This window comes from Odocoileus virginianus, chromosome 29 (genome assembly GCF_023699985.2).
Source record: "Odocoileus virginianus isolate 20LAN1187 ecotype Illinois chromosome 29, Ovbor_1.2, whole genome shotgun sequence".
NCBI classification, from domain to species: Eukaryota; Metazoa; Chordata; class Mammalia; order Artiodactyla; family Cervidae; genus Odocoileus; species Odocoileus virginianus.
In genome coordinates, this window is record NC_069702.1 from 13,709,624 (window position 1) to 13,732,934 (window position 23,311).

General features: G+C 50.1%; 1 protein-coding gene across 1 annotated transcript in view; it reads left to right on the forward strand.

Annotated features, from left to right (window-relative positions):
* Window positions 1–22,916, forward strand: part of LOC110149211 (uncharacterized) — a 32,723-nt gene extending 9,807 nt beyond the window's left edge. The window contains exons 5-13 of the mRNA XM_070457985.1: window positions 741–864; window positions 3,736–3,862; window positions 7,090–7,148; window positions 7,866–7,976; window positions 10,554–10,662; window positions 15,449–15,652; window positions 16,353–16,444; window positions 17,783–17,912; window positions 22,712–22,916. Coding sequence (XP_070314086.1) covers window positions 741–864; window positions 3,736–3,862; window positions 7,090–7,148; window positions 7,866–7,976; window positions 10,554–10,662; window positions 15,449–15,652; window positions 16,353–16,444; window positions 17,783–17,912; window positions 22,712–22,716 — 961 coding nt within the window. The 3' untranslated portion in view covers window positions 22,717–22,916. The remainder of the gene's footprint in view (window positions 1–740; window positions 865–3,735; window positions 3,863–7,089; window positions 7,149–7,865; window positions 7,977–10,553; window positions 10,663–15,448; window positions 15,653–16,352; window positions 16,445–17,782; window positions 17,913–22,711) is intronic.
* The last annotated feature ends 395 nt before the right edge of the window (window positions 22,917–23,311 follow it).

A 23,311-nucleotide genomic window follows, 5' to 3' on the forward strand; every position in this document is an offset into this window, starting at 1 on the left:
GATACCTGGGGCTTCACAGCTTTGGGTGAGCTAGTGATCATTCATCAAGGCTTAAAGTGCAACCCCCAAGTGTCCTGAGACCTGTCCCTCACCCCCTGGCATCTTGGGCTGCAGAAAAGAGGCCCAAGGACAGTCACTTCCCACTGCTCTGAGGGTCACCTGACTCTTCTGGAAACTTGAGTGTTTTTCTCTTTATCCTCAAGGTTCACATGTTTCAAAGGGTGAAGTTCTTTTCTCAGTTTTCCCATAACTCCAGTGCATATGGCTTTTGGTCCAAAGACTGGTTTGTTTCACTCCAACACCTGCAGACTTTCTCCCTCTGCCTTGACAAAAATCCCTCGTCAGGCGGGTGGGAGAGCTTGTACCTGGAGCATCTGAGCCACACAGCAACCCCATGAACAGGTGATATTATGTCCATAACACAGGGGGGGAAACTGAGGCTCAAGTAGGCTTGAGCGAGCTGCCCACCCAGTCTTCATGCCTTTCCCATGGCTGGGGGGGGGGGGGGGGGCCGTGGAATCCCTCTTAAGTCTTCCATCAGTCTCTGGATAAGCCAGCCATTCGAGTATTTCCCCATCTTCAAATAGCACCCATTTTACTGGTTAGAATGAAACATATGGGCAAACTCATGACTGTTGATTTTCATGAAAATCTGAAAACGGGAGTCACTGCAGCAGGCCCCAGGGCCTCCCCTCCAGCAGTAGCTCAGCACTGTTGTGTGTGTCCCATTCCCGGTGCAGTTACGTGATATTCCTGAACGAACAGAGGAGCCAGCTGAGGGCCCAGCACCCCAATCTGCCTTTCCCGGAAATCACGAAGATGCTGGCTGCTCAGTGGGCTCAGCTCCCACAAGAGAAAAAGCAAGTAAGTCTTCTTCTGCGTGGACTGGACAGAGAACTGGGTCTGCTGCCTGCAGCCTCGATTAGGGGCTGCTCCCCCCGGGCCATCTTTTCATACAGGAGCCAGAGGGGATGTTCCAGAAGGCAGGCACGCGGTGCCTCCCACCTCACCCCTTAAAAGCAATTACTGGTCTCTGTGGCTTTGGCATCCACTGTCTCCCAAACTGTCAGGCAGAATGGTGAATCCATGAAAGATGGCTAAATTGTCCAGTAAGTTTAGGAAATTCTGGAGCAGATCAAGGGAAATAGATTTTTCCCTCTGCAGGGCTTTTTTGCAGCCTTTTGGTATAATTTGATTCACTTAAAATATTTCAGACGAGGTCCATGCTCTCCTGGAATGAGGTGTGGAGGGAGAGATGGAGAACAGCGCGCTAGGGCACAAGAATCTCTGCCACCTCTCGTGAAAGGCTTTCTCAAACGAATCCACCCTGGAGCCCCTTATGCAAAGAGCTCCTGTTAACCTCATATGGAAGTATGTTCTGGGGTCACAGAGGAAGCAACACCAAGTTAGAGGGTAGAGTCATGCTTTTATCATGGCATTTATGTCCAATGTCAACTTCTGCCACCTTGTCCCCACTACATTCCAGTCACCCTGATCAAGCCATGCCTGCTGTGGCGTCACCTCCTACAAGAAGCCCTCCCAAACTCCTTCTAAGTATGTCTGACCCCCAAAAAAGCCCATATTTTTCCCAGAACAGTCTGCGGCCTCCAAAGTGTCATTTCTTTGGGTCAAATGCAAAAACTCTGAGATGAGCTTCTTTAACCCCTGCACTTCCAACTTTTTCGCCATAGAAAACCTTTGGTTCAAATGAACTATTACAGAGAAATCCTAATTTGAGAGCATGGTATCAATTAATAGCATCCCTCCCTTTGCTACTCAGATCTGCCACCACTCAGGAAGTAGTTCCAGTAGCCAGTCAGACAGTTGGACAAGCTCTGGCCATCACAGTCAGGGCAGGCCTCTGACTCTGGCCAAGAGCAGCCTGGGGCCCTGGCTGTCTGTCTCCATCAGGTCTCAGGGGAGGAGAGAGGAGGGGCTCCACAGAGCATCTCTGGTTCTGGCTCCCAATTTACCCTTCGACAAGTCCCTCCTCCCACCTGGAGGGGAGGGTGATCCTGGAGAGGCCAGCAGGATTAAGCTCCCCGCTTACAGAAGGAAACATCAGGAATGGGGAAGAAATGTTCTCACCACACACCCCTGCTAACATGTAAAAGAAATGAAAGCAAAACCACCGTGGTTAAGTTGGGTGAAGATGGTTAGGGTTAGTCCCCACCTGTCAAGTGGCTTAAGCTGCCAACATTCCAGTCTGAGCGGCTGAGACAAAAATGACAATTGTCTTTGGAATAAGCATGGTGATTACAAAGCATAGGATAGCTCTTATGGGTCAGGGAGGGGCAGAACCTCTGATCCAAGATTTTAGGGAGTCTCTGAGCTACTGTCATGATTTCAGAAATCCTTCCCTCTCCCCCTGCCCCAGCTGCTGTGTCTGGAGCTCCTCCAAGCTGTAGTTTGAAAAGTCCTGCTCCAGCATTGCCAGCTGTCTCCTTGGTAGAGTCAAGTCCCTGAAGGAAGGGACAGAGGCCGCGCACCACGTGCCCCGTGGAAAGGGGCTCCGGAAGCCCGAGGAAAGAGGCCATGCTCAGCTCCATACTTTGTTAGGACCAGTTCAACCTGCGTGTGCTGTCACTTCAGTTGTGCCCAGCTCTTTGTGACCCTGTGGACCATAGGGCCAGGCTCCTCTGTGCATAGGATTCCCCAGGCAAGAATATTGGAGTGGGTTGCCATGCCCTCCTTGAGAGGATCTTCCTGACCCAGGGATTGAAGCCAAATCTCTTAATCTCCTGCACTGGCAAGTGGGTTCTTTACCACTAGTGCCACCTGGGAAGCTCCCAGGTCAACACATCAGTGCTTTAAGCTTTTTGCTTAACATGATAATTTATTTCAAATTACCAGGTGCATAAAATATTATTCACTGTGAATAATAACTACTTGACAAGCATTCTTAGAGTGAATTTTGGCTACACACACACACACACACACACACACACACCAGTCCCTGGGTTACACCAGTTGGTGCCAGCATCTGTGGCTGAAGGTGAGTCCAAGTCCCTGCTTTCAAGGAGTTCATAGTCTAGGGGGCCAGGACCCCCAAAGTGGACACATACAATCCAGGGTGAGGAGTGTCTGGGACAGAGGTTTCTACCAGGGCAGGGGGGTGGTGTCCAGGAGGCATCTAATCCAATGTGGGGGTGCCCGAGCCAACTTGGGGGCATCAGAGAAAGATTCTCCAGGATCTGAATGTTCTGTGATAGATCTTGAAGGATGAGTAAGATTTGGCCAGGGGAGGAAAGCTGAGACAAGTGTTCCAGATGGAGGGAAAACAATAGTAGATGAGGTAGCCTGGGGCTGGATCTGATTCCTCTCTTTATCACCTATTCTCCACCCAGCACCCTGCACAAAGTTAAGCCCTGATGTCTTAAGCACTGCCATAATTGAATAGAAGTGTAAGGTCCCACAGTGGGAGTGGGGGGCCACTGATAGTGCTATCGTCCCCTGCAGTCATCAGACCACACCAGTTGTGGTGAAAGCCACAGGGAGGCAGGTTCTAGTTGATTGGAAGGAAGGCCTTCTGTATGGTCTGAGTCATTCGAACGAGGCGTGAACTTGCTGTTAGGTAGTGAGGTTTCCATCCCTGGAGGTATGCAAGTAGAAGATGAGCAATAGCTAGCTTCTTGGTACCATCCTAGAGAGACCAAGGCAAGTTGGACAAGGGGACGCCACCAGCCCCCTCCAGATGAGGAGAGTCTCACAGGATCTCTGTGCTCCTTCTTCCAGAGGTATGTCTGTGAGGCGGATGAGGACAAGCAGCGCTACATCCGCGAGCTGCAGGCCTACCAGAACTCTGAGGCTTACCGAGCCTTCCTGCGGAGGCGGACCGAGCTCAAGGTGCAGGCGCTGTGCGGTGAGTGAGCCCGGCCAGGGTGGACTGCAGCTGCTGTCTCCCAGGCTCGGGGCTATGAGATGTTCTGCCGCAGATGGAGGGTTTGGAGAGCCCTCTGTGTTAGTCCCAGCCTCTGTCAACATTCACATCCTTATGTATTTGGGGTATTAACCCCTTGGGAGATGTACGGTTTGCAGATGTCTTCTCCCATTTCGTAGGTTGCCTTTTCACTGGAGTGTGCAGCGCAGAAGCCTTTTAGTTTGATATAGTCCTAACTTGTTTATTTTTTGCTTTTGTCGCTGTGCTTTTGGTGTGCTATCCAAAACACCATTGCCAAGACTGGTGTCTAGGAGCTTTTTCCTGATGTTTTCTTAGGAGTTTTTTTTCAGCTTCAGGTCTTACATTCAAGTCTTTAATCCATTTCATTTTTGTGGGTGGTGTAAGATGTGTCCAGTTTCATTCTTTTGCATGTGGTTATCCAGTTTTCCCAACATCATTTATTGACGAGACTGTCCTTTCCCCATTGTGTATTGGACTTGCTGAGAGTGGATTCTAAGTACCCACTCAGGAAACACAGGTTCGATCCCTGGGTTGGGAAGATCCCCTGCAGGAGGAAATGGCAACTCACTCCAGTGTTCTTGCCTGGAGAATCCCATGGACAGAGGAGCCTGGTGGGCTACAGTCCATGGGGTCGCAAAAGAGACTTAGTGACTAAACAACAAGATCACAGGTGCTCTCACCACAGATACAGAAAAGAAGACTATGTGAAATGAAGGATGTGTTTGTTAATTAACTTGATTGTGGTAAGGTATACTATATCCAGTCATCTGCTTTGAACACTTGAAGTATAGACATTTTTTAATTTGTCAATTATACCTGAGCAAAACTGGAGGAGGGGAAGGAGCCATGCCCCCACACAAAGCAGCTGGCATCATCCCTTTGTGGCTCTTTTTTGGGGGGTTTGAGGCACCTTGTACCTGATTACGGAGGAGGCACCCCACTCCCTCCTCCTCCTGGGGAATGTCAGAGTGATGCTGGGCCAGTGATTCCATTTTAATCCTTAGGAGGAGGAAAGGAACCCACAGTTATGGAACAGTTAAGTGCCCTGGATCACCCCGAGGCCTTTTAAAATGCAGGTTCTCACCCAGCAGGTCTGGGGTCTGCATTTCCAACACACGCCTGATTCAGTCCATGCTGCTGGTGTAGGCACTCAGCCTTGCCCAGCCTGAGTCATGCCTGATGTGCCAGGAAGTAAGACACTGAACATCCCTAAACCAGCGCACACAAGAAGGGCAACAATGGCGGATAAAGACCTCAAGTCGCCCCTACCCGCCTTGCTGGAGTGTGTCCCATGCGCCCCCTAGAGGCTCCTGGTGGGACTGCGCCCTGTTGACTGGGCCCACCCCACCCATGCACGATTGGCTTTCCCCTCTCCCCTGACCCACTTTCCCTCTCCCTCTACCAGCGTTTCCTGGGATCACTGTGCAAAAAAAAAAAAAAAAAAATGCTTGCACCAAAATGCTTGTAGTGTGCCTCTGAGGGGTGCAGGCCTAATGCAGAGACAGGAACTCCACCCCACTTGTGGCATGTTCCCCACCAAGGCCTTAGCCCATGACCTAGAGCAGCACTGGGCGTTCTCACCGGGGCTCATCACTGTCCCTCCTAAGGGTTCTTCCTGCATTCCCCGTTCTAGGGGCTGACCGGCATCCCAACAGAACCTGTCAGTTCTCCACTTTGCTGCTTCTCCTTTCCACCTGAGCCTGGCAGAGCACCGTCTCCATAGTGGTCGAGTGTGGGCTCAGTGGGCCAAATGCCTGGGGTCAAATCCTGGCTCTGTCATCTTGCCCAAATCATTAAAGCATTCAGGACCTCAGTTTCCTCATATGGAAAGTGGGGCTGTGATAGGACTTCCCAGGTCCCAGCATCAGGCCTGGTGCTCATTGAGCAAGTTAAACCATAGGAGCTTGGCATATAGTGAGTTCAGCAAATATTCATGCTTTGTACCCTTTGTTCTGGGGCACGAGCCCCCCACCATAGCTTCATCCAGAGCAGGGATCTGGATGGTAAATGCTTTACCATCCAGGTAGTAATATCCAGACTAGATAGTAAATGCTTTACTCTTTATGGGTGCCATGGTCTCTGTTGCAACCACCGAACTCTATGGTTGTAGCAGGAAAGGATCCATAGACAATATGTTAACAAATGGGTGAGACTGTGTGCCAATAAAACTTTATTTACAAAAACAAGCAGAGGGCCGGGTTGGTCCACAGACAGTTCTACTCTGGTCCATTGTACTTCTTGTGTTTCCACTTAATATTTGTTTACAGTGAAGCACCTCCAGATAAAAATAATCCTCTAAAAACTACTGGTCTAGCTTATAATTGGCATTAACAAAGTGGGGTGTTGGATGGTTCCAAGGGAGTTGTGAAGCCTCTGGCCCTCATGTGCAAAGTTAAGCAGATCATGCCCTGAGACCTCTAGCTAAGGATCCCCAGAGGGCAGTTGTCATTCTCTGTTCATGTATTTCTCCCTTAAAATGCCATTTGTCAGACTTAGCAGAGAACACCTCATCTTGTTTCATTTTTCAGCCATGTTGGTCTCCTATTGCCTTCTTATTTTTGTGATTATTTGTAGATTGTCATCACATGACTAGTTGCCATGTTACAAGGAAAGGCTACTCCAAGAGAACTTGGTTTTTAAACAAGATGTATTTCTGCCTTATTGAAAACACAGTATATTTTAAAAGTTTACTATATAAAAATTTAATAATTATAATGAACAATTTTTTAAAAGACCACCTATATTCTGCCATGCTAAAAAATGAGTTGTTTATATTTCTCCTTGTTTCTCTTTAATCTTCATTTCGTACCTTGCTAGCTGTTTATTATAAATTGAAATCACAGGTATCTGGTGTTTCTTCTTGGTTTATAATAAGGTATTTTACGACCTCATTTAAAAAAAATTTTACACATTTTCCCTGAGGTTTTTAATTAATTGATTTTTAATTGAAGGATAATTTCTTTACAATATTGTATTGGTTTCTGCCATGTATCAACATGAATCAGCCAGAAATTGAGCAACTGAAGTCAAGTACTGACCCTCCAGCAGGAAACATGGAGACCTCTTAGGATAAGTGTTTTCATCCTCAGAAGGCACCTCTGACCCTTGAATTGATTCTCTCCCAGCACGGCTGAGGCCTATTCTGACACAGGTGCTTTGTAAAATGATGCTGTTTGTTTTTCTATCAGGAACAGGTGTGTCGGGACATGAATTTGAGGGCAAGGGCCTTGACTTCTCGGCAGTTGATGTAAGTACTGGGGGAGTGTGGTTTTAAACTAATCAGCCTCGTTTGGTGTGGGCCCCTGAGAAACAGTGCCTCCCAAAGGAGATCTGAATTCTAATTCCTGGGGCCTGTGAATGTTACCTTATATAGGAAAAACCAGGGAAGTCCTTGAAGTTGTGATTAAATTAAGGATCTTAAGAGAGGGGCATTATGCAGAGGATGAGAGGGTTAGATAGCATCACCGACTCAATGGACATGAATTTGAGCAAACTCCGGGAGACAGTGAAGGACAGGGAAGCCTGGCATGGGGTCGCAAAGGGTTGGATATGACTTAGCGACTGAACGACAATTATGTGGTCATAAGTGTCCTTCCAAGAGGGAGATGGAGGGAGATTTGACACCAAAGAGGAGGAGGCCACATGACCACTGGCAGAGATTGGAGTGATGTGGCCCCAAGCTAAGGAAGGCATCAACCACCCCAAGAGGCTGGAAGAGGTAAGAACAGCTTCTCCCAGAACCTCCAGGGGGAACTAAGCCCTGCCCACATCAAAATGTTGGACTAGTCAGGTTGATTTCAGACTGCTGGCCTCTGGAACTGTGAGAGTGAACTTTTGTTATTCTAAGCCACTCAGTTGGTGGAACTTGGTTATGGCAGCCCAGGAAACACATCTGGGCACAGGGGTTCATGCATCGCTGGAGTGTGGCTCACACATCAGTCCCTTATGGAGGCCTTTCTTTGAGGTTCCTTGGACAAGTATGTATGAAGCCCAGCTCAGTGGGAGGCGGGGCAGCAGACTCAGGATGCAGAAGTGGGTGAAGCACGGCCCCGTGACTCCTGTCCAGGGCGAACTGGTAAGTGTGCAACACACAACACTAGGATCTGCTATGATCGGGATGCGTGCACAAGGAGAGGGACCCCACCCGAGGCTGTCTGGGCCAGTCTCAGGGCAGGTGATTCTGAGATGATGCTCATGAAGAGGAAATGGGAAATTCCTGGAGAAAATGCTGGCCAGATGGAAATGAAGCAAAGAGGGAGCTCTAGGCTAGGGAACAGGACGTGCAGAGGCCTGGGGATGGGAAGCAGCCCAGGGCATGTGGGGAACCGTGAACAGTTCTGGACGCCTGGAGCAGACAATGTGTGTATAGGGTCAAGGACAGGGTGGTGGGGACCTGGATTGTCAGATGCCCAAGCTAAGATGTAATTCGTAGGCACTTCCCCTTTGAGTTTTAAGTAATGATATAGATATTTAACAAATGAAGAACAACTGAAAGTAAATCTTAAGGGGCCAGACAGATGCATTTATGGGGCTTCCCAGGTAGCGCCATGGTAAAGAACCCGCCTGCCAATGCAGAAGACTCAAGAGATGTGGGTTCCATCCCTGGGTCAGGAAGATCCCCTGGAATAGGAATTGGCAACCCACTCCAGTATTCTTGCCTGGAAAATTCCCTGGACAGGGGAGCCTGGTGGGCTACAGTCCATAGGGTCACAAACAGTCAGACTGAGTGACTAAGCACAGACACACACAAATGAGTTTATAGCGAAATTTTCTGGAAGGCTACCCAAGAAGCTCTTGCCTACAGTGAGTAGAAATGGGATGCTGGATACCTTTGACTTTTTATGCATCCCTTTTCTATTACTTTCAACATGCATTCATAATAACTTTAAACATTGTTTTAAGTATAACATTCTTTATCATTAGACGATGATTTGAGACTCAGAGGGCAAAGGACTCCCTGAGTTAATTGTCCACCTGGAAAGGCCAGCCCCTCTGTGACCCAGGCTGGAGCCACTATGGCAGGAGCCACGTGAGTGGAATTTCCCTCCCCTGCCCAGCAGCCCCTCCCCCTGGAGGGGCCTGCTGTGTACATCCAGCTACTCCCCCACCAGCCCAACCATCCTCTCCCTGGAGCCTGCGTTGACTCCCAGTGCCTGCCGTGACTTGGCCTCCGTTTCCCTGCCGAGCTCACATCACTACCATTTTCCCCACCCGCCATGGATGAATGCCAGCAGGGACCATGCTGTTTCAGAACCTCATTTTTTTTTCCTTACCCACGCTATGACCTTAGTCCAGCACCTGGTAGTCTGAGGCTGGCCTTCCTCATAACCTTATGTAGCTCAAAGCTTGATTATGAGAGGATGTTAAGAGCTGACACTTCAGGCCTGTGCTAGGACCCATCTCTTGTCAGATCTTGCCAAGTTTTTATGTCTCTGAATTAATACATGTAATCAAATATGTATATCTCTTTTAAAATTATTTTTCTGTTAAAAATAATACATGTGCCTGGTTTAAAAAATGCAAACAGTGCACAGAGGTTTACAGTACAAGGTGGGTTTCTGCTCAGCCACAGACCCAGTCCCTCCCTCACGCAACCTGTCCCTGCATCCTCAGGTGTCCACTATGACCAGTTTCTGGTGCATCTTCCAGAAGTGGCCCATGGATAGGCAAGCACCTACAGGTTGGTGCATATGTGTTTTGATAAAAAGACACATCTTTGTCATTTAGTCATTTAGAGTTTGTTCAGGATTGCGAAGTAAACTCTGAACATATGAAAAACTCAGAATTGGTCGTGGACTCAGATAATACCACTGTCTCACTAATCGATGAACTCAAGGTAGGCAAGATGTGTGCAGGGAAGCTGGAAGAAAATTCAAGGAACTGTAGGAACTGCAGATGTGCTCTGTTCACTCATGGCTGATGCAGCAGCAAGGGATGTTCCGGGTGGTGCTTATATAAGTATACATGAACAAAGGTGGCAGGTGGCCAAGCAATTGTATCATGATGAATGTGCACAGTGCTATGGATGATCTCAGCCATTACATAACCATGCAGAGTCATTGTTTACAGGATGTAGGGTGAGATGGAAAGGACACAGGGCCAGAGAGCCTGACCACCACTATCGTGGCTAATTGCTATCCCTCTATAACCACCAATTCTCAAACACTCCCTGTTGTACCCTCTTTGCCACATTCCTAATATTTTCTCTCCCACCCAGTGACACAGACCTTGGGATGAACTGAAATTCTCAGCTGTGCTCAGAAAAGCCCCAAACCAGCCAGTTATTTCACAGGTGGAAAAGGGACTAGCTGGACCTGGCTGGACCCACCTGAAGCCCATCTGCCATTTTAAGCTAATTTTATGTTCAAAGAGGGGGCTTCCGTAGTGACTCAGATGATAAAGAGTCTTCCTGCAGTGTAGGAGACCTGGATTCAATCCCTGGGTTGGGAAGATCCCCTGGGAAGGGATTGGCAATGCACTCTAGTATTCTTGCCTGGAGAATCCCATGGACAGAGGAACCTGGCGGGCTACAGTCCATAGGGTTGCAAAGAGTCAGACACAACTGAGTGACTAACACTTTAACACTTATGTTTGAAGAAGGCAGGATCCCTGTGCCTCCCCCCTGCTCACCAGGAGCTCCCTCTGTCCACAGGGCGATGAGAATGATGACCTGTACTGTCGGACCTGCAGGCAGTTCTTCAGTTCCCTGCATAACAAGAGGGAGCACCTGCTGGGGAAGCAGCACCTGCAGAACCTCACAGGTAACCAACTCAGCTGTTGTTTAGTTGCTCAGTCCTGTCCGACTCTTTGCCACCCCATGGACTGTAGCCCACCAGGCTCCTCTGTCCATGAGATTTCCCAGACAAGAATACTGGAGTGGGTAGCTATTTCTTTGGCCACCTGATGCCAATACTTTGGCCACCTGATGCGAAGAGTTGACTCCTTGGAAAAGACCCTGATGCTGGGAAAGATTGAGGGCAGGAGGAGAAGGGGATGACAGAGGATGAGATGGTTGGAGACCATCACCAACTCAATGGACATGAGTTTGAGCAAGCTCCGGGAGTTGGTGATGGACAGGGAGGCCTGGCGTGCTGCAGTCTGTAGGGTCACAGAGTCAGACATGACTGAATGACTGAACTAAACTGAACTGAAGCGGTTTCCTTCTCCAAGGGATCTTCCCAACCCAGGGATCAAACCCACATCTGCGCTGGCAGGTGGATACTTTACCACTGAGCCGCTAGGGAAGTTCAACCAGCTTAATGCGGCAAGGCAAACCTTGACTCCATCTGTGCTGGGAGTTCACCAGCCCACAGCCCAGAGACTCCTTGTCATTTAAGTTTAATTTTAAGGCAGGGTCTATTCAAACACTCTTAATGCTAGGTAGGTGTGTGGGAGGGGAGTGGGTCTTCCAAGGAAGCGCAGATAGACTTGCCTCTTAATTGCCAAGGGCCCTCCTGCTCTGACCCCGCCCCTCAGGGGCCTTAGAACCTCCCGGAACCCCGCAGCTCATTAATGGCTCCCAGACCTTCTGCTGCCCCGTGTGGCCTCCAGGCCTGAGCACAGCACCCTCTCTGCCCGTAGCACTCAGCCTGTCCCTGCAAGGCTCGTCTCTCCCCTTGACCTTTGTCTTGTTTAACTGACCTCTTCCCCAGGAGGCCGCGTCTGCCTACAATACGGGAGATCCAGGTTCAATCCCTGGGCCAGGTAGATCCCCTGGAGAAGGAAATGGCATCCCACTCCAGTATTCTTGCCTGGAAAATCCCATGGACGGAGGAGCCTGGTGGGCTACAGACCATGGGGTCGCAAAGAGTCGGACATGACTGAGCGACTTCACTTTCCCCAGGATACCAGCCCTGGCCTTGCTGCACACCTCCTGCCCCTCCCTGTCCCCTTCTCCAGCTTTCTCTCTCTCCCTGATTCCTTCATCTCCTATCAGCCTCTTTCATTTGTCCATCTTTGTTATTGTTTGCTGTCTCCCACCAGCATACAAGCCCCTCATGTTTGGGGATTTATTGTCCATTTTAGTCACTGCATTATCCCCTGGATCTAGAGCCTTGCCTGACACTCATAGCCAGTACTCACTGTGTATCTATAGAAGCATGAATGAATGAATATGTTCAACAAATAACTCATGGGTACTTATTCCCTCCTGGCACTGAGCCAGGTGCTAGGGACACAGAAAGAATAAGGCAGAGCTCTGTCCCAAAGAAACTGAAGTATGTGGATTAATACAACATCTTTCCATTAAAAGATGCACTGAAAGATGCATTAAAAGTCTTGCACTGAAGTGAAAGGAGACTCACAGAAGACAGAGACCCTGCAATGGTTGGAACTACATAAAGTCAGAGGTGTGCTCTGGACTAGGAAAGATCCTCGACCATCGTGTCAGGTGCGGAACTAGGGGGTGAATTTTTTCCCACCTATTCTTTATTGTTGTTAAAACAGAAATAGATCTGACTTAAGCCTCTTTTCTGCACCCTGCTTGCTGAGTGGCCTGGGGCTAATCACTTAACCTCTCTCTGCTTCCACTACCACATCTGTAACATAAGGATGAGCTGCTCGCCTCACAGGGCTCTTCCGAGGATGGACAGCAGAGCCTCATGCCCACTTGGTGCCCCTGAGATGCCACCTCCCCTAGGAAGTTGTTCCTGGTCCCAAACTTGGGGGGAAGGGGTGCTCCTGAGCCTCCAGCATGTACCCTTTGGTTAAAAATTATCTTCCTCTTCTACTGTTCCATCACCATGTACACACGTGTGCACATGCATGCAGAGACACAAGACACGCTTACACACAGACATGCTGACACACATAGACACACCCACATAGACACACACACACGTCTACTGTCCTGGAAGGAGGGAGCCATGTGGTTTAGGACATATCTCTTGCTCATAGTAGATTCTCGATAGGCATTTGATGAAGGAATGCACAGATCTACAGGAGGCTGACCTTCATCTGGGGTTTGTAAGGCAATAAACTATCTTCAGTAATGTCTTGTTGAAGGTGAATAATGGCAGTGAAGGTGAAAATGCATCTCATTACTTGTAATTCAGTATAATGCATGAGTTCAGATACCTAGAGTTATACCATGTAAATTACCCGCTGGAGAGGATTACGGCTCATTTCAAAATCTATAAAATCATGTGCTGGGAGACGTGAGGCTGTAGATACATGTGGCTCTGATTCTGTGTAACTCTCCAAGGACCTCTAAAGTTATTTAAAGGGAAACAGACATGGGCACACCTCGCTCAGGGTTCCCTCTAAACAGCCTGCAAGTTTTATGTTAACAGTCAAGCTCTCGAGAGCGTTTCCACGTCTGCCTTTACTGCTGTGATATTGCCGGAAAGCAGGGTCTCGGGCAGCTGCCCTGTCTGAGTCTCTGGGTCTCTGAGTCTCAGTGCTGATGGGAGGGGGCATTAGCCATGAGTCCCTTTGGAGCTGGATCTCACGTCGTTCACGCTGCCCTTCGAGGCGAGTGTAAGCCCAGGAATCGCCTGCTCCAGCCCTAGAAGAGGCTGTCTCCTCCCCAGCTCTCTCTTTCCTCTCACCAAAACCAGGGTGTGGCACAGATGGGAAGCCAGGGCCCAGAGCTCATTGTTTTAACCATGTTACTGGGATCTAATTCACACACCATAAAACGCACCCACTGCAAGTGGTTTTCCGTATATTCCCAGATATGTGCAACCACTTTAGAACATTTCCATCAGCCCAGACAGCGCCGTACCCGTGAGCAGTCACGCCCCATTTCTGGGCAACCACTAGGGTGCCTTCTGCCTCCACAGGGGGCCCTGGGGGCTTAATTCTTGCTGTCTCCTTTCTGTGATGACACTGGGCATCCTGCCTTTGTGATATCTTAGGTGGGCAGAGCCCTGTCACCACGAATGACCACAGTTTGCAGCCCTCCTCTGCCACTTACTGCCTTTATCACCTTGGTTGAATTTTCTACCCACTGCCTTCTCTTTTTCAAGTGCAAAATTGGGAATAATGATAATACTACTGACCTCAAGGGGCTGCTGTAAGGAAACAAGATAATTCTGTGATGCTCGGCACACGCTGGGGTCTACTGTTATTATTATGAGCTTGGGGCTGTAGCAGATAAGCGGACCAGTTCCCTGCCCCACTTACCTCCCAGAAATCTCACACTGCTAATGGTCCCCATAGCTCTCTCCTTTGTAGTCTCCTTGTCTCTCCCCTCAAGCTGCCCATCTCTAGGCATGGTTTTCCCCGCTCTGTGCACCTGGTCTCCCTCCTGTTCACCCTCCAAAGTCCCAACAAAAAGGTGAATAATGGCAGGTTTTGGAGAAGATGGGGAGGAATCGTAGCCCTGATTCACTGCCGGTGGGAATGTCAAGTGGGGCAGCCACTTCGGGATGTAGTCTGACAGTTCTTCAAAAGGTTAAGCATAAAGTTACTATTGAGTTGGCGAAAAAGTTTGTTCAGTCTTTTCCATAAGATGTTACTGAGAAACCCGAATGAACTTTTGGCCCACCCAATATAGGATCCAGCAATTCCACCCCTAGGTATGTACCTAAGAGAGCTGAAAATGTATGTTCACACAACACTGTGGATGTGCGTAACAACATTGTTCATAGTAGCCCCAAGGTGGAAGCAATCCAAACATCCATCAACTGATGAATGAATAAACAAAATGTGGTCCCTCCGTGCAGTGGAATATTATTCAGCCATGAAAAGGAGTGAGGTACTGATTTGTGCTGTAACATAGATGATGCTTGAAAACATGGTAAGTTAAAAATCTAGTCACAAAGGACCACATATTGTAGGATTTCCTGTATATGAAATGTCCAGTATATGGAAATTTGTAGAGACAGAAAGCAGACAAATGGCTGCCTAGGGTTGGGGCTTCCCAGGTGATGCTAGTGGTAAAGAGCCTGCCTGCCTAATGAAGGAGACATAAGAGATGCGGATTCGATTCCTGGGTTGGGAAGATCTCCTAGAGGAAGGCATGGCAACCCACTCCAGTATTCTTCCCTGGAAAACTCCATGGACAGAGGAGCCTGGCGGGCTGCAGTCCATGGGGTCACAAAGAGTCAAGCACGACTGAAGTGACTTAGCACATATGTGCTATGACACATAGCACAGGGTTGAGGGAGTGGTGGGGGATGGGAGGTGATGGCTGAAAGGAACCAAGATTTTCTGGGGGTGGTGATGAATATATTCTAAAAATGATTGTTGCGGTGATTGCACATATATACTAAATATACAAAATATTTTAGAATATACTAAAAGCCATTGAATTATACCCTTTTAATGGGTAAATTGTATGGTATGTGAATTAGATCTCAAAATTGTTTGGAAAAAAGATACTGGTCTCAGTCAAGGACCCCCTCCTCCAGGAAGTCTGCCAGCTGGCCTCCACTCCGCACCAGTCCCAGTGCATTCTTCTTTTACATCTGGGGACCTGGCACAGGGAGGGGGGCTCAGGACGGACGGGCTTGCCCACATCTGGAGAGAGGGCCAGGTCCAAAAGAGCCACTCATCTTGTGCTCAGGGGCTGACCTTTGACATGGGGTTTCTTTGCTTTTTTAGGGAAATTTGAAAAAGACTCTGCTGAGTGCTTGAAGCATCTGGAGCTTCTGGAGGGAGAGGAAGGTCAGAATTTGAACAAAGGGGACTCCGAGGAGGAAGCTGAGTATCCTGACCCGCTTCTTCTCAGAGGCCTGATTCCTGAGAAGGGTTTTGCTTCATTTGACTTGTGTTTCTTGCAAGAGTTCACTTTTAAGCTTCTGCAAAGTGAGTAGTCAAGTTCCACCACTCGCTAGTAACTTTGGTGACGGAGGGTTTTATAATCATAGGAAGAATAGCCTACCTAATAGGTTATATTGTGGTATTAAGTGGGAAAAATGAAAGGTTGGTATTTACATTAGGAGAATAGCAATAAATAAAGGTAATTAGATGGGAAATAACTGAGGGCTTCCAGTGAGCCAGGTACAGGTCAGAAGTTTATACTAACTACCTTTTAATTGTCATAAAGGTACTGTGAGGTCGGTTATAGTATCACTCCTTTTAAAGATAAGAAAAGTGCGCACAGAGAGGTTGAGTAACTTGTGCGTGGTTGCACAGATAGTGAGCTGAGATTTAAATCCAAGTCCTTGGGTTTCAAGACCCATGTTCTTCATAACTTCCTTATGATCTCAACTATATAAAACTATGCATGTGTGAATCCATGCAAATGTTAACAATGGTTATCTCTGGCAGGCAAGAGGAGGGTGTTTTTCTTTATTCCTTTTTGTATTTGCCACATTTCCTCCAATGGATAGTTGTCCTTTCTGTTATCAAGGGACAAAATTAACTCTATTTAAAAGGGTTTTGAGGTCACCTGCACTTATTAGGGTCCCAAATACTGCCCATGTGAGGTGTGGTTCAAAGAAAAGGGGAGGTTTTGGATGGAAAGGAACAGATAAAGACAGCCTTCTCTCCGCCTTCCTCCCAGTCAGAGAATCTGAGCTCAGAGAGCTGAGGAAGACTCTAGAAAGAGCGCAAGCGGAGCAGGAGGCCCTGCAGAGGCAGCTGCTGGAGTTCCAGGTGAGGCGCTCCGGAGGGAAGCAGCCAGTCCCCATCTCTGTAGCCCGCTGCTCAGCTCAGGGCCTGGCCTGGTGGGTCAGGAAGCTGGAGAGGAAGACCACGTGGTCGGATTAAAAGAACACATTAAAAGCCACAGTGCTGCTTCCCTCCGCACGGTTCCTGCTAGAGCACACTTGTTGCATATTTTTGTAAAATACGGAGTGTCTGTCTGTAAAATACAGAGTATTTCCGAGGTGCAGAAATCGTACCGTGGGCCTTCTTGTGCTCTCTGCTGGCTTCACTCAAGGCTCCGTGGCCATCCATGCTGCCCTGTGGCATCTGGCCTGCTATTTCTGCATGTCCCTGGCCTGCTGCCCATGTTGGGCCCCCTGGTTTCCACACTCCTTTGAGTGTAGTTTATTAAAGGACAGTGAGTGTTTAAAGCAATAAAATAAAAGGGAACACCCCAGTTATTGTGCGATGGCCCACCTGACGCAGGTCCCTGGCTGTCAGCCCAGCCAGGGCCCCCGGCTCAGCAGCCTGGCCGGTGGGGAGGGTGTGAACCGTGGGGCTGGGAGGGGGTGTCCCTTACGGTCCGGGCCTTTCTTAGCAGAGCGGCTCGCTGAGCTCCCAGCCCACGTCTTAGAGGAGGACAACCACATCTACCTTGCCGGGGATGTTGAGAGGGGCTGAGGGCCTGGCTCACAGTCACACTTTATCTGCAAATCCTGCCCTCGCCCTGGGGCTGCCCCATCCCGGGGCATCCTGGCTGGGGACCCTGCAGATGGGAGCCCGAGAAGGACCAACTCGGAAATCAGGCCCAGCCGTGGGTCTGGGCTCCTCTCCCTGGCCGTGGGGCTGGGGCAGCTCCCTGACCCTCAGGGAGCTCACGCCCCAGGCCTACTTATATAATAGGAGGCAGGGACACCACCTGGGCAGGCGGGCAGGTGAGATACTGAGAGATATGAAGAGTCCGGCCCCAAGTAGTATTTTTAACAAGGGGGTGGTTCGCTGTCAGTGGGACAGCTGTTTATTCCTTGGGCTCAGGGAGGGGAGATTGACTATGTTCATGGCTTCTGTGTGTGCCTTACAAGAGCAGCTGCAAGACCCTTTTTGTCTAATTGTTTGCTTATTTGATTACTTATTCACTTGGTGCCTATTTATTTACATGTGTACTTATTTCCTTATAATTATGTACTTATTTATTGGTTCATTTATTTACTTCCTCACTTAGATACATAGTTATGTACTTATTTATTCACTTGCTTATTTACTCATTCATTCAGCTATTCATTCATTCGTTCATTCCATTGGAAAGTTTTGGGGCTAGCCATACAAACACCTTGGTGTTCCTTTCAGAACCGACAGCAGTGGCTGGAGGTGGAGCTGGCCGGCCTGAAGACCTACGGGGTCGTCCTGGAGAAGGAGTTTGAGAACCTGAACACGGTCATCATGCTGTCCCACTTCGGCCTGCGAGTAATGGACATGGGTGAGCCTGCCGTCCAGGGCAGACCCTCTCCCCCTCCCCTGGCCTCACACATGCTTCCTCCAGGTCCTCACTGGTCCGTGAAACTGAGACCCAGAAATTCCTGTCCGTTCACTTAGTCATGCCTGCATTCCTCATTTCTTCACTTAGCCTACATCTTGCATGGCCAGCATATCCAGTCTTGGTGATGAATGGTGATACTGTCATCCTAAGTCCAGCACCCACTGGGGGTCAGCCCCTGATCTGGGTGCTTCCAGGGGATGAAAATATGGAGAAGCCCCTGGCCTCCAGCTCTAACTGCCTGGACAGACCCTCAGTCACTAGACTGTTGGGGTGCAATGTGTCCCAGAGGAGAGCTGCCCCCCATGGACAAGATGCCGTGGGCACTCAGGGACGAGGCAGTTCCCTATCTGTGGAAGGTGGGCTTCTAGAAGGACTTGACAGAGGAAGGACCCAAGAGGACAGTCCCAAACTCCTGAGACAAAGAAGGGCCCAGAGGTCCACCCCGTGGGGAGAGGTGAGGGAGGGCACAGAGTGTGTTCATGGCTGTGTCTCATGCAGGCCTGGTGCCTACACCCTTCTCTGAAGAAAATGTCATGAGTACCACTTCATTATAAATATCTAAACATGACTGTTTGGAGGAACATAAAATGCGAACATCCCTCTTCACTCCCCACACCTCTGCCCAATCCCTTCCCTAGAAGTTTTTACTGTCCACATCTTGCCATTTTCTGTTTATGAATGAGGTGGTGGTGAGTGATGTGTCCTAAGTCACTGCAGTCGTGTCCAGCTCTGCAACCCCATGAACTGTGGCCCACCAGGCTCCTCTGTCCATGGGGTTCTCCAGGCAGGAATACTGGAGTGGGTTACCATGCCCTCCTCCCGGAGATCTTCCGGACGCAAGGATTGAACTCATGTCTCTTATGTCTCCTGCATTGGCAAGCAGGTTCTTTACCACTAGCACCACCTGGGAAACCCAAGGTGGTGGTCAAAGTTATTAACAAGGGGGAACTTCTCGGGACATGGCTGCCACATTGCTATAATGAGGCAAGGGGAAGGGGGCAGTTCCCAGGCACTTAGGAGCCCTAGGACAGTGGCTGTGTACCAATCAGTCTGGCAGATTTCAATACTTTCAGACCTGGTACCACCTCACTGGTGCATTACTGGCTAACCACCAGCACGGTGCCGGTGAGAAACAGCTGGACTTGTTCATCGACAGCTTATCTGTTTCCTATGAATGGGACGGCACCCCAGTCCCCTGCTATTTCACACTAAGGTGGGGGACACCTGGGGTTTCACCATCATGGTGAAGCAGTGACTCCAGAACACATCACATCAGGTACAAGCTGTAGTATCCCTGCTCCATAAATAGCTAAGCCTCAAGGCCAAGGGTCCTGGCAATGAGAGGGATGGAGCAGGTCCTGCTGCTTCAGGAGCTTGGAGGCCCCTCCCCTTCTTCCTTCTGTTTTCCTCTCCTCCCCATCCTTGCTTGAGAGCATTTGCCTGGCCTGCAGAGTGGGACACCACTGAACAACAACAACAACACGTAAGTATCAAAATCCCCATGGAATCAGGCCGGGGCAGATGCTCTCAAGCAAGGATGGGGAGGAGAAGGGGAGGGAAGGAAGAAGAGAAGGTGCACAGCCACTGTCCAAGGGCCCCTCACTGCCTAGGACCTGCCTCACTCTCCTCGCCCCAATCCAGCAACCTGGCAGCCCTGTCCCAAGAATCGATTAGACAAGTGAGATTTAGGGAGGGAGAGATGCCAGGGGTGAGCGCTCCACACGGTACCCGATGTGGTGTGTTTTGGAGTCACTGCTTCACCGTGATGGTGAAACCCCAGGTGTCCCCCACTTCAGTGTGAGTTAGCAGGGGACTGGGGTGCCGTCCCATTAATAGGAAACAGACAAGCTGTCAGTGAACAAGTCCAGCTCTTTCTCGCCGGCACCGTGCTGGTGGTTAGCCAGTAATGCACCAGTCAGGTGGTAACGGGTCTGAAAGTATTGAAATCTGCCAGATAGATTGGTACACAGCCACTGTCCAAGGGCCCCTCGCTGCCTAGGACCTGCCCCACTCTCCTTGCCCCAATCCAGCAACCTGGCAGCCCTGTCCCAAGAATCGATTAGACAAGTGAGATTTAGGGAGGGAGAGATGCCAGGGGTGAGCGCTCCACCCGGTACCCGATGTGGTGTGTTCTGGAGTCACTGCTTCACCGTGATGGTGAAACCCCAGGTGTCCCCCACTTCAGTGTGAGTTAGCAGGGGACTGGGGTGCCGTCCCATTCATAGGAAACAGACAAGCTGTCAGTGAACAAGTCCAGCTCTTTCTCGCCGGCACCGTGCTGGTGGTTAGCCAGTAATGCACCAGTCAGGTGGTAACGGGTCTGAAAGTATTGAAATCTGCCAGATAGATTGGTACACAGCCACTGTCCAAGGGCCCCTCGCTGCCTAGGACCTGCCCCACTCTCCTTGCCCCAATCCAGCAACCTGGCAGCCCTGTCCCAAGAATCGATTAGACAAGTGAGATTTAGGGAGGGAGAGATGCCAGGGGTGAGCGCTCCACCCGGTACCCGATGTGGTGTGTTCTGGAGTCACTGCTTCACCGTGATGGTGAAACCCCAGGTGTCCCCCACTTCAGTGTGAGTTAGCAGGGGACTGGGGTGCCGTCCCATTCATAGGAAACAGACAAGCTGTCAGTGAACAAGTCCAGCTCTTTCTCGCCGGCACCGTGCTGGTGGTTAGCCAGTAATGCACCAGTCAGGTGGTAACGGGTCTGAAAGTATTGAAATCTGCCAGATAGATTGGTACACAGCCACTGTCCAAGGGCCCCTCGCTGCCTAGGACCTGCCCCACTCTCCTTGCCCCAATCCAGCAACCTGGCAGCCCTGTCCCAAGAATCGATTAGACAAGTGAGATTTAGGGAGGGAGAGATGCCAGGGGTGAGCGCTCCACCCGGTACCCGATGTGGTGTGTTCTGGAGTCACTGCTTCACCGTGATGGTGAAACCCCAGGTGTCCCCCACTTCAGTGTGAGTTAGCAGGGGACTGGGGTGCCGTCCCATTCATAGGAAACAGACAAGCTGTCAGTGAACAAGTCCAGCTCTTTCTCGCCGGCACCGTGCTGGTGGTTAGCCAGTAATGCACCAGTCAGGTGGTAACGGGTCTGAAAGTATTGAAATCTGCCAGATAGATTGGTACACAGCCACTGTCCAAGGGCCCCTCACTGCCTAGGACCTGCCCCACTCTCCTTGCCCCAGTCCAGCAGCCTGGCAGCCCTGTCCCAAGAATCTATTAGACAAGTGAGATTTAGGGAGGGAGAGGTGCCGGGGGTGAGCGCTCCACCCGGTACCCGATGTGGTGTGTTCTGGAGTCACTGCTTCACTGTGATGGTGAAACCCCAGGTGTCCCCCACCTTAGTGTGAATTAGCAGGGGACTGGTGTGCCGTCCCATTCATAGGAAACAGACAAGCTGTCAGTGAACAAGTCCAGCTGTTTCTCGCCGGCACCGTGCTGGTGGTTAGCCAGTAATGCACCAGTCAGGTGGTAACGGGTCTGAAAGTATTGAAATCTGCCAGATAGATTGGTACACAGCCACTGTCCAAGGGCGCCTAACTGCCTAGGACCTGCCTCACTCTCCTCGCCCCAATCCAGCAACCTGGCAGCCCTGTCCCAAGAATCAATTAGACAAGTGAGATTTACGGAGGGAGAGGTGCCAGGTGGTGAGTGCTCCAAAGGGAGAAGGGTTGCCCAGGCTCAGGTTCCAGCTGGATGCGGGAAGCAGGTGGGAGGCGTGTTCTCCAGTCTTGATAAGCCCATGGGCCCCTATTCTTTCTCCCGCCCTGTGGCCTCTTCCTCACCTTGTGAATTGGATCCTCTTACTGCAGTCGTGATAACGGCAACTCTGGGGAACAGACAAAAGATGCTGCGGGGGTTGGTTAATGTCGAGGTGTGTTCACATGGGTGTCCTTCCCAGGGAAGGCATGATGGAAGGCATGGCATGTGGTGCCTGTGTAGTGTGTATACAGGGTACAGTATAACATGAAAGAAGGTCAGCTTTCAGACAACGTTTCTTGATCATTGGCTCCAAATTTGTCAATGCAGCTGGTGTCAGGTAATGTCCAGGAAGCAGTTTTGCAGGTTCAGCTGCTTCTCTGCTCCAGCAGTTGGGTACTCTCTACTTCCTGAAGTTCCCCTCAACCCACTCAGTTCACTCCATCCCGAGATGTCCTTTGAGCCCAGGGATCAGTGCTGAGAAGCCAGAAATTCGAGGAGTTTTATGACCTCACAGAACCCTAGGTCTCAGAGGGTGACACTGAGGAGTAAATCAAAGCTCATGGTGTGATCTGCTTCCCAGGTGGCCCTGTGGGAAAGAATACGCCTGCCAGTGCAGGAGACATGGGAGATAGGGGTTTGATCCCTCGGTCAGGATGATCCCCTGGAGAAGGAAATGGCAACCCACTCCAGTACATTCTTGCTTGGAAAATTCCCTGGACAGAGGAGCCTGGTAGGCTAAGTCCATGGGTTCACAAAGAGTTGGACACGACTAAGCACGCATGCAGCATGATGTGACTCAGCCATCCTATCTGAGCCTGAGCTGTGTGCGTGGGGTACCAGGCAGGCCCTCCTCTCAGGGCCCCCTCTTCCAGGACCCTGTCCCACTTCTCCATCTAGGACACAGCTGTCTCTCCAGGAGCATCTGGGATAAGCAGAGCAGACATGGATTGGGCTCCATCTGAAGAGGCCCTTGGGCTCCACAGCTTTTTCCTGGTAATAAACTGTCTTCTCTCCCTTCCCAACTCTGCAGCGTAAAGCAATGCCCACCTTTCACCAGTGAGGACCCCAGGATGCATCCCAGGTGCACAGAGGTTAGGTTCCAAAGAGCCATCTCCCTCAGTGGAAGAAGAGTGGAGGATCCTGGGGCCCTGAGGATGGGACAGCAAGGATGAGTCAGGAGAGCTGTCTATTGACCCAGAAGAAAATAAATCATGCGCGTGTGTGTGTTTGCACAACAGACTCAGTCTGTCTTTTTGTCTCGGGCTTGGCAGTGTCTGCCCTGTAAGTACTGCTCCCAGGAACTGTAAGTTGAGCAGCTTTGATCTGGGAAGATGTTGGTGGAATGTGTCTGCCTCTGCAAGCACAGAAAGTGAGTGCCACACACACCTGCTCTCGGAGCCCTCATGCCGAGCATCCCTGAGCCTATACCCGCCCCTCCCTCTCATGGTGAGTCTCCGTGGTACACGTACACTTTGGTTTCCTCTACTGAATTATAAGGACACTAGCGCTGCCCATCAACCACAAGGGGTGGGGTGAAGATGAAGTAATACAGCCAGACCCCAGAAGCTGACCTGCAGGCAAGCAGGTTGTTTGGGAGGTAACCCCAGGTAGAGGAGTGGGGAAGTGAAAC